This window comes from Monodelphis domestica, chromosome 1 (genome assembly GCF_027887165.1).
Source record: "Monodelphis domestica isolate mMonDom1 chromosome 1, mMonDom1.pri, whole genome shotgun sequence".
Lineage (NCBI taxonomy): Eukaryota > Metazoa > Chordata > Mammalia > Didelphimorphia > Didelphidae > Monodelphis > Monodelphis domestica.
In genome coordinates, this window is record NC_077227.1 from 726,776,495 (window position 1) to 726,792,602 (window position 16,108).

The following is a 16,108-nucleotide window of genomic DNA, read 5'->3' on the forward strand; positions in this document are numbered from 1 at the left end:
GCTTTCTATTGTTGTATCCCTTGTCCCGAGTACAGCGTCTGGCCCTGCCAGTGAGTGTGGTTCACGTGGGAGTGCTGCCAGGTGGATGACTGAATGCTGAGAACTTGGAGGGGGAGGATCCTTTTATAGGTAAGAAATTAGAGGGGAAAAGATTTAACAAATTGAATTTTAGGGAGAATTTTCCAGATAATGAAGTCCTAACATCTGGGAGAGAGGCAGAGCCCAAGTCACAAGTTTCTCCCCCTGGCCATCTCAACTGCCTCTCCTCCTGGAAACATTCTGTTTGGAACCTTCTTGATTGACAGACAGGTCCCCAGCCTTGACTCTTGCATCTTGGATTGTCCTGCAAAGCCTCTCTCTCTTCATGTCTCTGTCGCACATCCTTATTTTACAGAGTAGCAAATGCAAAATCAAAGAAGCAACACAACGTGTCCATGGTCATACCGCTAAATGATGACCGGGTTGAGGTTCTAGAATTGGGAAGTCCTTATTCTGGGTTCTAGGTGTTGTGCTAAGATGGCTTTTTGGAGGCCATGTTCTTACCCCATAGTACATGAGGACTGTATTAAGTTTCTGTATTGTTGAGATTTGTTAATGTAGGGAAACATTTCTAGGCACGATTTCATGCCACAAGAGCTTTCCTGATCCCACAATCCTTAAAATGTTCCTGTACATTTGGGAATCAATTAGAATTCCTAGGGGTGTCGGTCATGTTGGCCCAAGTGGTGCCCACAGAAGATATGCATCTAGAGTACCGAAGTGTTACCCCAATATTCTTAGGGGGTGATAACTTCATGGGAGTTGGGGATAGGGATGAGAGAAAAAGGAGACACACTTATTCAGACATGAGGATTCATTTTGTCTGACTCTACTTATTTGCTACAAGGGTTCTCTCTCCTTACTTTCTCTTGGTTTTTATTTTTCGCAAGGGGGGAGAATAGTGGGGCTTTAAAAAGGGGGTCTAAGGGGAGTCAGAGCTAGGGATGGTAGATCCTAGGTTCAAATTTAGCCTCAGACACTTCCTACCTATATCACCCTGGGCAAGTCACTTAACTCCTATTGCCTAGTCCTTCCCACTCTACTGCTTATTGAGTCTCACATGGAAGGTGAAGGTTTTTTAAAAAGGGATGGCCGTTGTAATATTTTCAAAAATCGACTGAAGAGAAGGAAGTCTAGAAGGCAGCCCTGAAAAGCTGTAGAGTTTTGAAAGTGACATGTACAATTTATTATGTACTTGCAAAGAGGTATAAAAATGGACTTGAATCCAGGACTTCAATCCCCAGAATTCCTTGCTCCACTTCCCCAGAATGCTTTGCAATATCACTGAATTCTCACCTGGGCCGAGATCGAGAAGGGGTATTTAACCTGATTGGAAAGGCTTTTGCGGCCCTTTGCAACGGGGCTCTTTTCATAATGTAGGTGAGGTTGTCTAGGCCCCTGGGCCTAGACACGTGCTTTCTTATCCTATATTTTCTTTAATCCTTAACCTTTAATAAACCTCTAAAAATATAATACTCCTTGCAGAGAGAAACTATTTTCTACTTGCCTCAGTTTCCCAAAATTTTAATCTTTACAGAGGGATGTAAAGTAGATAATTGAGGTCTCACACAGAAATCTATTTGGGGGTTCTGCTATATGTATAGAAATGGGTTTTTTTTTGGTGTTTTAAGTCCAAGATTTTAAAAACTGACTGATGAGAGATAAGGGGACTTGGAAGACAGATACTGTGAAGATAAAAATGACCAGATTTGGCAACAGATTAAATCTAGTTTTAAAGCTTGTAAAGCAGGATTAAAAAAAAAAACAAAAAACATTTACCTTCCATTTTAGAATCAATACTATATATTGGTTCCAAGGCAGACAAATGATAGGATGCTCAATGAGGCTTAAGTGACTTGCCCAGGGTCACACAGCTAGGAAGAAACTGAGGCCAGATTTAACTCAGAATCTTCCATCTCTGGGCTTGGCTCTCAATCCGCTGAACCACCTAGTTGCCCCCTAAAACAGAGTTTTTGATCAACTCTTCTCCAAAATTTGGAACAGAGAGGAAGAAGCAGGGAATTTACTTTAACAACAAGGAATGTCTAATCCTCTGACGCTAATATTAATATGTTGACAGTACTAGAAACAAAACACTGCCAAGGAGAACTCAAGCTTTTGCCATATGTGATTCGAGGTAAGAACGGAGGCTACACAGCTTCCCATGTACTTACCTCCAAACAGCGCACTGGTGATGGAATTAGTTTTTCTTTCATTTTTTTGGTATCAACAAGCAATAATCCTAAATTTCTGGTGGGCCTTAAAGCTAAGGCTTCCTTGTGTTCTCTATGATATTTTTCTAGTTGTTCAGCAAAGAAACGGACACCTATATAAAATAATTCATTATGCAAGCAGTGTGTTAAAGTTGTAAGGATTTAAAATTTCAATCCATCATGGGTTAATTTCATATACAGATGCTGCGACATTCTAGAGGCTCTGCTTAGCTATTGAGCAATAATTCCGTTTTTATAGTCCATGTGGGAGGGGATGTGGAAAGACAGAAAGACTAATAAACCGTTTGGGGGCTATGAAATGACTCGACCATTCTAGGAAACAATTTGGAATCATGCTAAGAAAGTAACTAAAATTTCCATACACTTTGACATAGAGGTAGAGACTGCCATTTTTCAAAGTCACAAAGAAAAAAAAATGCACAGCAAAATATTCATTACTACAATCTGCATATTAGCAAAGAGCCGGAGGCAAAATAGATGCCCATTTGTTGGAAAATGGCTAAAAACTCCATTAAGAGAGATCTGAAAGGCAGGGGACTCCCCAAAGCCATGGTGGCATAGTCTGGAGAATCAAGGAGGGCTGGTTTGGGACCTGAAGTTTGGGTAACAATTCCTGGGAGAAGAGGCCTGCAGGAATGGAAAGAGGGGGCTGCTGTGGCATAGTGGCATAGTCTGGAGAAACAAGGATGCCTTTGAAATAACAGTATTCCATTTCCAGTAGAGCTCTCTAAGGTTTGCAAAGTATTTTATGTAACTTATCTCATTTGAGCTACGAAACAGTCCTGTGGAAGGGCAGCTAGGTGGCTCAATGGATAAAGAGCCAAGTTTAGAGATGGGAGGCCCTGGGTTCAAATATGACCTCAGACACTTTCTAGTTGTGTGAACCTGGGCAAGTCACCTAACCCTTATTGTCTAGTCCTTATCGCTCTTCTGCCTCGAAAATAAGGATTTAAAAAAAGAGAGAATCAGAACCAGAATTGGTTTCTTCTTTTTGCCTTGGAACCAATATATAGTATTAATTCTAAGATGGAAGGTAAGAGTTTTTTAAAAACCCAATACTATGAATTAGGTGCTAGAATTATTTCCATTTTACAGATGAGGAAATCGAGGCTGAGGACAGTTAAGCGATTTGCCCCAGTTTCAGATATTTTCTCCACTATTCCATCTAAATGTCTTCCCCCTCTAGGACAAGGGTGTCCTGGGGAGAGAGCGGGGTGACCTCCTTGGGGGTGTGTGTGATGATTCACAGGGGAAAACAGTTGAAAAGCTGGCTACAGCTGGCTCAGAGACACTCCTTGACTTTTCCTGGCATGCCTGCATTCTAGGAATGCTGTGCTGGACAGTTCATCACACACTTCTCTATAATAGGCAGCTGGGAAGAAAGGCATTTCTTGAACTCAGCCTTGATAATCCCTGCCCATCTCTGTGCTGCCTTCACCCACTGCTGCAGTTCAGTGACTGACTGTTAACAGTTACATTCCAGATCTGGGACCCCAGCGGAGACCCCCCCCCCCCACCGACGTCAGGGAGGACAGAAATTGACTAGCTAAATTTGGGCAAATTCCATTGCATGATTGATGGGCAGAACTGAGGAGAGAAGATCAAATTCCGTTAGCATTGCCAGTGATGCATTTCTGTTTGGCTCCATGTATTTTTGTGAGGTATCCACTCCAGCGATGGGCATCAAAATAAACTAATCTGAGAACCAGACTTATCAATCACTGTAATCTAGGTTTTACAATCAATTCACTGTAAACCAAGGTTTTAAAAGCAGTGAAGCATATTCAATCATATGGCTCTTATTAAAATAGTATGAATGGGGGGCAGCTGGGTGGCTCAGTGGATTGAGAGTGCAGCCTGGAGATGGGAGGTTCTGGGTTTAAATCTGGATTCAAATACTTCCTAGATGTGTGACTCTGGCCAAGTCACTTAACCCCCATTGCCCAGCCTTACCACTCTTCTATCTTGGAACCAATACACAGCATTGATTCTAAGGCAGAAAGTAAGGGTTTAAAAAAATAATATGAATAAAAAATAGTAAGTGCTGATGATATTCTATTGGGAGCAAAGGAGGGATTTGTGAAAATAAAATAAATTTTTAAAAATAATCATTGCATCTTTATCTTGTTCTTTTAAATTTCTATTTGGGGACTTGTTTTATAATGCATGTGATGTATTAGTGCCATACATCCTGTATGCAATTTATAACTAATGAAGGATGCACATATTAGGAGAGTGTGCTCAATTTTCCAAATTAATTGATCAATTAGTTAATTCATCTATTTATTTAGTCATTTTAAAAAAACTCTTACCATCTGACTTAGAATCAATATTGATTGAAGGCAGAAGAGCAATAAAGAATCCGCAATAGGGATTAAATTATTTGCCCAAGGTCACATGGCTAGGAAGTGTATGAGCCTGGATTTGAAACCAGCCTTGTGCTTTATCCACTGTGCTACCTAGTTCTCTCTTGATCTATTTCTTTAAAAATATTTTCTTTTCCCAATGACATGTAATAACAATTTTCAACATGTTTTCTGAAATTCTAAGACTCAAATTGTCTCCCTCCATCCCTTCTCTCTTTCCTCCCAGAGATGGTAAGTAAACAAGTTGCCCTCCATCTTTTTTTTTTTAATGACCTGGGTGAACAATCAAAAAGCTTGGAGACCACTGCTCTAGGGAACTGACTTTTCGGTTCTGATAATCAATCAAGGATTTCTGTTCTCCTTTGCCTTTGCTTTAACGAATGAGGGTTCCTCTAAAATGCTCTTGGCAGGGGGCAGCTGGGTAGCTCAGTGGATTGAGAGCCAGGCCTAGAGATGGGAGGTCCTGGGTTCAAATCTGGCCTTAGACACTTCCCAGCTGTGTGACCCTGGTCAAGTCACTTCACCCCCATTGTTTAGCCCTTACCACTCTTCTGCCTTGGAACCAATACACAGTATTGACTCCAAGATGGAAGGTAAGGGTTTTTAAAAAAATAAATAAATGAAATAAAATCCTCTCTAGGTCTCAGCATTTGCCCATAGCCACATCATGATGTCCCACAACAAAGCTTATTTGAAATCCACATTTCCATCATTTTCCTGACCCTGTTCATCTCTGTGATGGAGTACTCTATATTACAACAGATTTATTTGGAGGGGGAGAGGGTCAGGGTGTCAGAAGAAGTAGCTGAACCTCAAAGGCCAAGTCAGCATTCCTCTCTCCATCTCTCAGTTCCTAATTGCCCTGGAAATAGCCAGTCCAATTTTACTAGTGCCTTGATGTCAGGTCCCATCTTGAGCCATGTTCAAAAAATGCTTCAAAGGAAGAGATGGTCTCGGCCCCACCAAAATCCCCCAGTGCCTCATTCGGTGGAGAGAGAACTCTGGGCACTCAAAGCCTACTGGAGCAGAATGCAAAGAGCAGGTCTTCACTTACAATTCTGCCCCAGGATGTCTGGTCTTAAAATAAGCCTCATTTATCTGGAAATTGAATGGCTTTAAGAACTGGACCGATAATTAATAAGGGCTCCGAAGAAAACTTACCAGGTTCCTCTTTTTGCAGAGCAACTAAATCGAGACTTTCATTTTCCTTATAAAATATCTGGAACTTTTCAAAAGTACTTGCATAGATGCTGGCACTTTCAAATGCAGCCTTTATGGTTTCCTTAAGATTCAACACATAAAAATACACATCATGAGACATGTTTTATGACCTGGTGAGCTTAGTCAATACAAGAAAAAAAAATGCAATGCAATGCAAGAAAGAAACACTATTTCTTTTCTGCCATGGTGGAGAGAAAAGCCTTCCTGGCTTTGATGCTAAGAAGACTTGAGTTCAAGTCCTACCATTGACTTATACTGGCTGTGTGGCTCTGGGTAAGTTATTTGGATTCTTTCAGACTTCCATGGAGAAGATATTTACCTGCATTGTTTAGAAGGATAGCCCTTGTTTGGGAGTTCCGTATCAATGATATCATCAATCCAGTCCTCTATCCCTTATTCTTCTGACCTAGGACTCTCAACAACTAGTTCTTGGGTACCAAAGGAGTAACATCTATGAACTGTTCAACAGCACAGTGATTGGTCTTCACCATAATGGTTATATAGGATAAATTGATGATATCCATCTTTATAATGGCACATCGATCTGCCATGGGCATGCATAACTTACAATTCCACCCCAGGACCTTTTGAATTAGGACTTGCCCCATTTATCTGGAAGTCCCTCTCAGCTTCTCTCTGCTTTATCATGCACTCTACCCTCTTCTTAAAAAATGTGTTCCAAACTCAAAATAATAGTAATGTTAAAATAATAATGATGAGACAATAATAGCTGGCATTTATATCTGACCTACTATGTGCCAGGCACTGTACAAAGTGCATTACAAATTTCTCATTTTATCCTCGTGAAACAACCATGAGAGGTATATTCTGTTATTATCTCCATTTTACAGATGGGGAAACTAAGGTTAAGTGATTTTTCTCAAAGTCATGCAACTAGCAGGTGTCTAAGGAGGGATTGGAATTCTGCTCCTCTTGATTCCAGGCCCAGCATTTTATCCATTGAGTACAAATCCAGCCTTAGACACTGACTTAACATCTCTGTTTGCCTTGGTGTCCTCATCTGTAAAATGGGGATAATAATGACACCTACACTTCCTAGGGTTGTTGTTAGGATTAAATGAGATACTAATTATTACATGTTTAGCACACTGGCTGGCACATTGTAGGTGCTGAATAAATTATTGTTTTCTTCTTTCTTATAAATATTAGCTCTTAGGTCTAGAGAGGAGAGGTCCTGGGTTCAAGTCTAACCTCACACTTACTAGCTGTGTGACCCTGGACAAGTCACTTGACCCCCATTGCTGTAAACCTCAAATTTCCTTAGACTTATAAATGTTGGAAATTTGAGGTTTACAATCCCCCCTGATTTTTTTTAACCTTTTTTGGAGTTTAATTACAACAGGAGGAAGTAATTAGAGATAGAGAGAGAGAGAAAGGGAGAGAAGGAAATAGGGCTTAAATACCCCTTCTGTAAACCTCAAATTTCCTTAGACTTATAAATGTTGGAAATTTGAGGTTTACATTGCCTAGCTCTTAACACTCTTCTGCCTCGAAACCAATACACAGTACTGATTCCAAGATGGAAGGCAAGGATTTAAAAAAATGTTGAATTTCATTTTTTCATCTAGATTTTCTTTACCTCTCTTGTAGCCAGGATGTGCAAAACAGGAGCTCCATTTTTTTTTAATAAACCAAAATCTCATTGGTGTGGGAAAAAAAATAAATATTAGCTCTTACTGTTGTTATGGTGACCAGAGGTAAAGTAATGGTGGGGGAGAAACTACAGTTAATTTTCAGGAATTTTGGAAGAAATAAAAATATATACCCTTATTTGATAAATAATTGAGTGCAAGTATTTGTCATCTTCAAACACAGATCCCAAACTTGGACCATCTCCGCAAGTCTTTTCTTCCATTTTATTGTTAATCATAGGACGAGTGAAAGCATCAAAATAAGGATCGGGTACCAGATTAATGACTGACAGAACAGTGTGCTGAAACCGCTGAATGGCATCTGCAAGGCCTTCCTGTGAGGAGACAAAGAACAACAAACATAGCCATTTGTGAAGACATTTCTTTAAAATGCCAAAAAAAACAAAACAAAACAAAAAACGAGGGCAGCATGGATAGCCAGACCTACAGATGGGAAGTCCTGGGTTCAAATCTGGCCTCAGACACTTCCTAGCTGTGTGACCCTGGGCAAGTCACTAACTCCCATTGCCTATCCAAAGCTCTTCTGCCTTGGAACCAACACACAGTATTGATTTTAAGGTGGCAGGTAAGGGATTAAAAATTGCTAAAAAAAGGATTCATAAATTCATAAACCATAACTCATGGACATAGTTTTCCTTACAGAATCGTCTTTCACAAAAGTGGGGAACTTCAGAAAAATCTGGAAGTACTTCTATGAACTGATGCAAAGTGAAGTGAGCAGAACCAAGAGAACCTTGTATACAGTTACAGAAATATTAGACAATGATCAGCTAGGAAGGACCAAACCATCATCAGCAAAGCAAATCTTCAGGATAACCACAAGGGATTCATGAAGAAAATGTTACCCACAGCCACAGAAGGAACCAGTGGAACCTGAGTGCCAATCCAATTTGCCCTCTTAATGAGATTCTACTGTATGTGTGATATGTGTCTTCTATCATGACATAAGCAATATGGAAATATGTAGTACATGAAAACATGGGTATAACCTTTATCAGACTACTCACTGCCTTGATTGGGAGAAAATCTGAATTTTTAAAAGTCAAAAACCAATGGACAAACATTGTTTCTACATGTAATAAAAAATAAAAAAACAAATGTGGGACTTTCTGGTCTTAAGTTTTAACAACAAATAGAAATGAGTTTTTCATCAATGTTAAATTTAAAGTGAAATAAAGGGGATATACATGCACAATATATATGAATATTCATATACATACATTAATAGCCCCAAACAACCATTAGGAAATTCTTTAACTAAGGTTCCACTTATGTTGCTGTCAAGGCTAATCATGAAAGCCATAATATCAGCTTATTGGAAGTACTGGCTAAATCTGCTATGCCTTTGAAGAATTGTCAGTGGCCAAAATACCTGTTTTCATATCTTCATTTGCTCATAATGCCCAGTGGTCATAATCCCAGGAGAATTGGGGTTCAGGAAGTGAAAGGCTTTAGCCAGATTGAAAGGAGAAAAATGGAGTGAGATTTGGAAGGTTTTGAATGTGAAGGGGGTCAGAGTTTGAATTTGGGAAGAAAATGAAAAGCTGACAAGGAGAAATAGAAGGAAAATGACTCAACTGGAAGGGAAAGGATTCAATCCTGAGGAATCTAAGAAGGAGAAGTATTTGAGAAAGATCCAAGGGCAAGAAGAAAGATCAGGAGGGTGGAAGTCCTAAGGAGAAAGGACCTAAAGAATGAGAAAAGTGGAGAAATCAAGACTTAGGCAGAAGGAGAAGGTCTCAGGTGAAGGAGGAAAAACAGATTGGCCAAGGTCACTAATAAAAAGGAGAGTAAAACCAATTGGCAAGGCAAGATGAAAGATTAATGGGATACAGAATCAGGAAGCAGGATAAAAGGGTTTATTTAGATGGAAAGAGTTGCAGGAGTTATAATCAATCACAAGAAAATTTAAAAGTAAAGATTGAGGATCTCATTTGAAAAAAATATTTCTTTCAATCACCAAAAAGTTATCATCTCTTCTCTCCACTCCAACAATCCTCCATCCATACAACTGAGGGCAAAAGAAAAATAAAACCCCCACTATATGCATGTAGAGTAAATCATACAGAATGAGAAGTTGGGACTAACTGGGAAAGATTTTGATGTTAGGAAAGAATGAAGACATAAGAAGGGGACAGCAGAGGATGCGATGGATAAATAGTGTCATGGAAACAATGAATATGAGCTTAAACAGACTTCAGAAGATAGTAAAGGATAGGAGGACCTGGCAGGCTGTGATACAGTCATACTGAATAAACAATGACATCTCGCCCTGTAAGATACTTATTTGTGGAATAAGTCATTCTTGAATGTTAGCTTCTAGCATCTGCTTTTGGCAATATAATATTCCAAACTCTCTTCCCCTTCAGAGTAGTGACTATTCAGTTGATGGTAATCCTGACTGTGCTTCCTCAGTATTTGAATCCTTTTTTCTTTTTCTGGTTGTTACTAGTAGTTTTCTTTGACCTGGAAACTTTGGAATTTGACCAAGAGTTTTCATTTGGGTCCTTTCAGAAGGTGGCTGGTAGATTCTTTCTTTTATCACATGACCCTCTGGTTCTAAGAGATTGAGGAAGCTTTAAGATGTCCTGAAATGTGGTATCTAGGCACTTTTTGGTTTTTTTTTACTTGAAATGCAGGTAGTTCAATTATTCATAAATTCTTTCTCTTTGATCTGCTTTCCAGGTCAGTTGCTTTAGCTGTGTGACATCTTATACATCTACTGTTTTTAGTCTTTTGACTTTCTTTGAATATATATATATATATACATATATATATGTATCTATATATATATGTATATATAAAAGTGGGCTGAAATCATCCATGTTGACAAATCTTTGGACTTATCCAAATCTTACCCAAGATTTAACAAAGACCTTTCCAAAGAGTTGTCAAAATGGATGACTTCTGCCCACTTTTGGTCATTTATCTGGGCAATAATACCACCAAAAGGAGCCTAGAGAGCATTGCTAATGTTTGCAAAGTCCTGGCCAGGGAAATGAAGATCTTAGAGGCATAGGTAATGTTTTCATCACTGCTGCATATCAAAAGCAAAGATTTCAGAAAATGAAAACAGATTAGGGAGGGAAACAGATGGTTAGGAAGTTCGTGTATATAAATGGGATTTGGATTTTTAAAATTTCATGCTTTCTGAAATACCTAATTTCCTCCTTCTCCAACCATCCTTCATAAAGCCAATAAACTGGTTTTCCTAAATTGTAAGCCTGTATATGTCACTCTCCTGCTGAAAAAACCCCAATGTCTCTTTGTTGTTTTTAAAGATGAAATATATAAAACCCTTCCCAACCTAATCACCACATTCCTTTTTAATATTATTATAAATTATCCCCTTTTCTATGATAAATTAACTAGATGCCTATTGGCCTGAGTTTCTTCATCTGTCAAATGAGCTGAGAAGGAGATGGCAAACCATTTCAGTATCTTTGCCAAGAAAACCCCACATGGAATCACCAAGCATGACTAAAAAATGACTGAACAACAACACAGACTTTTTCCTATTCCTCCCACAGGATGCCATATCCTGGAACTAGTTTTCATGATGGTGAAACATCCTTCCTGCTTGGAATGGTCTCCCATCTCACCTACATTTATTATTTCTGCTTTTCTGCATTTGTTTGTAATATTTCTGTGCCCTAGTACACAGTCAATCTTTGCATATGTATCATGCACTGCTGAGAAGAAGGTATATTCCTTTTTATCCCTGTTCAGTTTTCTCCAGATATCAATTAACTCTAATTTTGTCTAGCATTTCATTCACTTCCCTTACTTCCTTCTTATTTTTTTCTCAGTTCAATTTATCTAGTTCTGAAAGGAGAAGGTTGATATCTCCCACTAGTATGGTCCTCCTATCTATTTCCTCCTTGAGCTCCTTTAATTTTTCCTTAGAAATCTAGAGGCTATACTGTTTGGTGCATAAATGTTTATTTCATTGTTTATAGTACCCTTTAGCAAAATGTAATTTACTTCCTTGTCTCTTTTAATCAGATCAATTTCTACTTTAGCTTTGTCTGGTATCGCTGGCCTCATTCTGGACTTAGAAGGTCTATATTATTATTCACCTCCAAGACCAAGTGGCTCAGATTCCCCCCTTAAGGTGAAGGGGTGACTTCAAGTTAACTCTGGGTTTCTAATATCTGTGAGGAGATCCCCATAGTTCTGGGGACTTAATAGGGATTGGGTTTTGCTTCTAGGCTGGGGATGGGGATGGTAGATGGAGCAAGGCGTGTGCGGGGGGGGGGGGCTCTCTTGTCTTCTCCCTTTTTTTTTGTTGTCTTTGGACAAGGGATAGTCCTTGTAAGCACCAAGACAGGGGATCATCTATGAGAATTAAGTACCATGACACCTTCTAGGAATGATTTTATAATCACAAAATAGAAAAGAAGTGTAATTCCAAAGCCTACCAGCTATGCAGACCCACATCTTAGGAAGAGCCCTGATAACCTGGAGGGCTTCCAAAGGAGATGTGGAAAACCTTAAGTTTATGTAAAATGTGATTCTGTGATGGGTGGAGGAAAGCAGGAAGACTTCTCCTGGAGAAGGGAAGACAGAGGCCAAGATGGCTGTCTTCAAGTATCTGAATGGCCACACCCCTGAAGAGGGAGGGAGAAGAATTGGGAACAATACATGAAAATTGCAAAAAGGAAAAGAAAATATTTCCTAACAATCTAATGAGCCACCCAACTTTCCCCAAGTTATATATCTTTTCATATCAGGCCAAGTTAAAAAGCCCTTTCCAAAACAAACCTGAAAATGGTTCAAAGATGGGTCAAAATACAAACTGTTGATCTCCAGCATGAGTTCTGTGACAAACATCGGCTGGAGCGATTCATCCTCTTCTGTCCTTTCAGTAGGGGCGCCCTACAACAGGACAATCATAATGTTATATAGACCAAAGAATTAGGATCAAATAATAAAATTAAGATAAAATAGCAAATGAATGACTGAATTAAATTTAAAAAATTTGTCCTACGTTTCCTGGCCGTATTTGGGAATGATTTTGATGTGAAAAGTGACTTGGCTTTCAAGGATTCCGTCAAGGGGCTCAAGCATTCATTGACACTGGCTTTTGCAGACATAGGCAAGCCATTTCTGTTCTACAGAAAGGCAGTCTACAGGGTCTTGAATGAGGTTTCTGCCAGGAGAGTGATCAGCACCAGAAGACTATTGCATTTGCTAATAGAGGATTTTATGGACCATGAAACTCGTTATTCCATCCATCAACTGGAAGCTCTTGGCCACGAAGTGAGCTGTCATTGATGAGTTCAGAAACTAGGAGTTCAGGACTTAAAATCAAGTTTGGACAGAAAACCCATTGACTGATTTTGTCAGAAACCAAGACGGATATTTATCTCCTGAGAGAGGTGGCAGCACCAGCCTGTTCTGACCTGCAGTGGGCTTTAATGGCCTGAGAAGATGAATGTGCTTTTAAGCACACTGTCCAGTAAGTTATCCATATGTCTAAAGTCATCATGATTCCTTTCCTTTCAAAGGGGTGAAGATCATGTAATCTGGACCTTCAAGAAGTTCAGTCACTATAACAATAATAATAATAATAATAATAATAATAATAAGTAGCTTGCATCCATAGAGTATTAGCAAAGCACTTTATTTGTTTTCTCATTTGATTCTCAAATAGCTCTGGGAAGGAGTTATTATAACCTCCATTTTACAGATGAGGAAACTGAGGCTGAGAGAGGTTATTAAATGCCTTGCCCAGGGTTGCACAGCTAGTAAGTATACTCAAGGATTCAAATTCAGGTCTTCCAGATCCAAATCCAGCATTGTCTACATACTGGACCATTTAGATATTCCCTTTATAAACAATATAATAATAATAATAATAATAATAATAATAGACAGATGGTGGGCTTCAGCCAGGAAGCATTGGGCTCAACTCTGACTTCTGAGTTCCTCTGGCTGTTTGTCCCTGGACAAGTCCATTAACCTTTAATGTTGTAGACAATGTTTTAAGACTTTAAATAAGAGAGTGTTCCTTATACCAGAGAAAACCCATGGTCAATCCCTCTCCCCACACATTCTATTTCTGCATCTAGCATTCCTGGCTGGTCTGCAGCATGCAACTCCAATGTAGATATAATATACTACTGCGTATGTGCCATGTATTCAAATAATTAATCAAATAAATAATCAAATAATGTAATCAAATAATCAAATATCTGCACCGATGCTATAAGTCAAATAATGAATATTGATGATGCATATTGATGAACATATATTATAGACCCATATATTATAGGAGCTATGCTTTTTCTTCTTAAACTGAAGCGAGGAGACAAAGAGGACAGATGCCCTATTCGTTTTCAGAATTATATCCTTGATGGTCGTGTGTGAGCTCAATAGCTTTTAATGCATCCAGTTTAATAGGAAAATAGGAATTATATTAGATCATAAGGGAATGAGGGGAGAAGCCAAGGGTGAAAGTGCCATGAAAAACAATGGAGTCTGAGGTGGGGAAAAAGTTAGGGAAGGCAGTGGCAACCTGACCTGAATATTTACTAAAAAACTACATAATGCTCACCTATGACTTGATCATCAACGCTATCATTTCTCTTTCATTTGTTAAGACATTTCTCTTGACTAATTCAAGTCTATTACCTTTTACAAAGATCTAATTTATTTTTAATAGCATTTTATTTTTCCTCAATTACATCTAAAGACAATTTTTAACATTCATTTAAACGTTTTTTGAGTTCCAAATTCTCTCTCTCTCCCTCAGTTCCTCCCACCCCTCTGCCTTCCCTGAGATGTGTTATAAGGATTTTCTAACCCTTATTGATTATTGGTATTGGATGGTATTACCAATAATACTGTCCTGTGTTGACAGGTTGTTGTTTTGACTGTTGGAAAAGATGTCTTCCCAAAGAGTCCTAAAAATTCTGGATCCGGCCAGTATTATATAAAGATTATTTATTGGAAGTATTCAAAAATTAGGGAAAAAAGAAAGAAAAAGGAAACATGTTAGAATATATTTATCCTAAATCTAAATCTTCTAACTGTACCCAAAACCGAACTTTTAGGGTTCACAAGAATCTGCCTCAATCTTCCTATGCTGTTTATTAACCCAGTTCGAACTTTCTAGCCTAAAACTAAAAAAATTATAAATTATAACAATGAGAAAGATTTGATGGTAAGCAATCTGATACAGATTTTAAATGTGCGATTATATAAAACATCTTTCCATATTAGTCATTTTACGGAAGAACTCTCAAACAAAAAAGAAGTGAAACATAGTATGTTTTAGTCTGCATTCAGACTTCTTTCTCTGAAGGCAGATGGAATTTTTCATCATGAATCTATGAGATTGATTTGATCACTGTATTGCTGAGAATAACCAGGTCATTCACAATTGTTCATCAGAAAATTTGTGTGTGACCCTATGCAAGTCACAACTTGATTGCCTAGCCCTAACCTCTCTCCTGCCCTGGAACTGATGCGTAGTATACATTTTAGGATAAAAAGTAAGGGTTTAAAAAAAAAAACAATTCTATAAGGGGCAACAAGACAGTTCAGTGGATTGAGAGCAGGGCTAAGAGACTTGAGGTTTTGGGTTCAAATATGACCTCAGATGTCCAGATTGGGTTCCTTGAGTCACGCTGTGTGTACACTAGACTTTCTCTGACTCCTCTCTACAGAGAGCCCTTTGCTGATCTCCACATCCTAAGCCCCCCATCCGTTAATGAATGCATTTAATTTCATTTTAATCCTACCTTTTTGTCAACGACTTCAGGCTTCTCGTCAATCCACTTCAGGATGACTTCAGTCGGTGGTGTCTGTTTTAATTTTTCCATAAGATAATTCAAAAGAGTGTAAACTGAGTTGACTGTCAGCACATGCAAGGTATTCACAATTAGATAGTCAATGTAGCGGATAAAGCTTGGAAGAGAAAAGAATACAAGCTGACTTCATTGTATACAGCATGTGTTCCTGAAAATTTGAACACAAAGCAAGTATTTGAAGACAAAAATCACGCTTTCCTTATTGATTTCCATTATAATCATATTATGATCTCAGACATGTATTCTCCCAGGGGGGAAAAAATCTTGACTCCAAACCAATAATAATAATAAAAACAAAATACAAACATGCCATTGCCTGAACCAACATTATTCTATGATAATATCATTCAGTTATTATTTGCTACATGCTTTTTATTTTTGTTTTTACAAAGGGGAGAAAAATGCTTAATTGAAAAAAAAAAGTTTTAAATAAAAGAAGACCAAAAAAAAAGGATAAAATTCTAAAATTCCTGTTTAGGTCAATACCCTGAGACCAGTCTCGTCCAACCATGGTTCCATTTTCCTGCCTGTCCCACTTAATGGCATCCCATCTGATGTCTTATCCTTCACTATTCTTGACCCAGAAGCACTGCCATCTGAATCCACCTGACCATCCAATTCCTGAGTTGCAATGAGTACATTGGCGGCATTTAACATTGTTTGCCTCAGTTTCCTCATCTGTAAAATGAACTGGAGAAGGAAGTGCCAAACTACTCCAGTGTCTTTGCCAAGAAAACTACAAATGGGGTCACAAAGAG

General features: G+C 38.6%; 1 protein-coding gene across 2 annotated transcripts in view; it reads right to left on the reverse strand.

The window, feature by feature from the left end:
* The window catches only part of DNAH6 (dynein axonemal heavy chain 6), a 224,010-nt gene that overhangs the window by 180,615 nt on the left and 27,287 nt on the right, over positions 1-16,108 (reverse strand). For both annotated transcript variants that reach the window (XM_001380022.5, XM_016428162.2), the window contains exons 9-13: positions 15,282-15,447; positions 12,298-12,411; positions 7,647-7,847; positions 5,801-5,921; positions 2,214-2,365 (exon numbers count right to left, since the gene is read on the reverse strand). In XM_001380022.5, the coding sequence (XP_001380059.3) occupies positions 2,214-2,365; positions 5,801-5,921; positions 7,647-7,847; positions 12,298-12,411; positions 15,282-15,447 (754 nt within the window). The remainder of the gene's footprint in view (positions 1-2,213; positions 2,366-5,800; positions 5,922-7,646; positions 7,848-12,297; positions 12,412-15,281; positions 15,448-16,108) is intronic.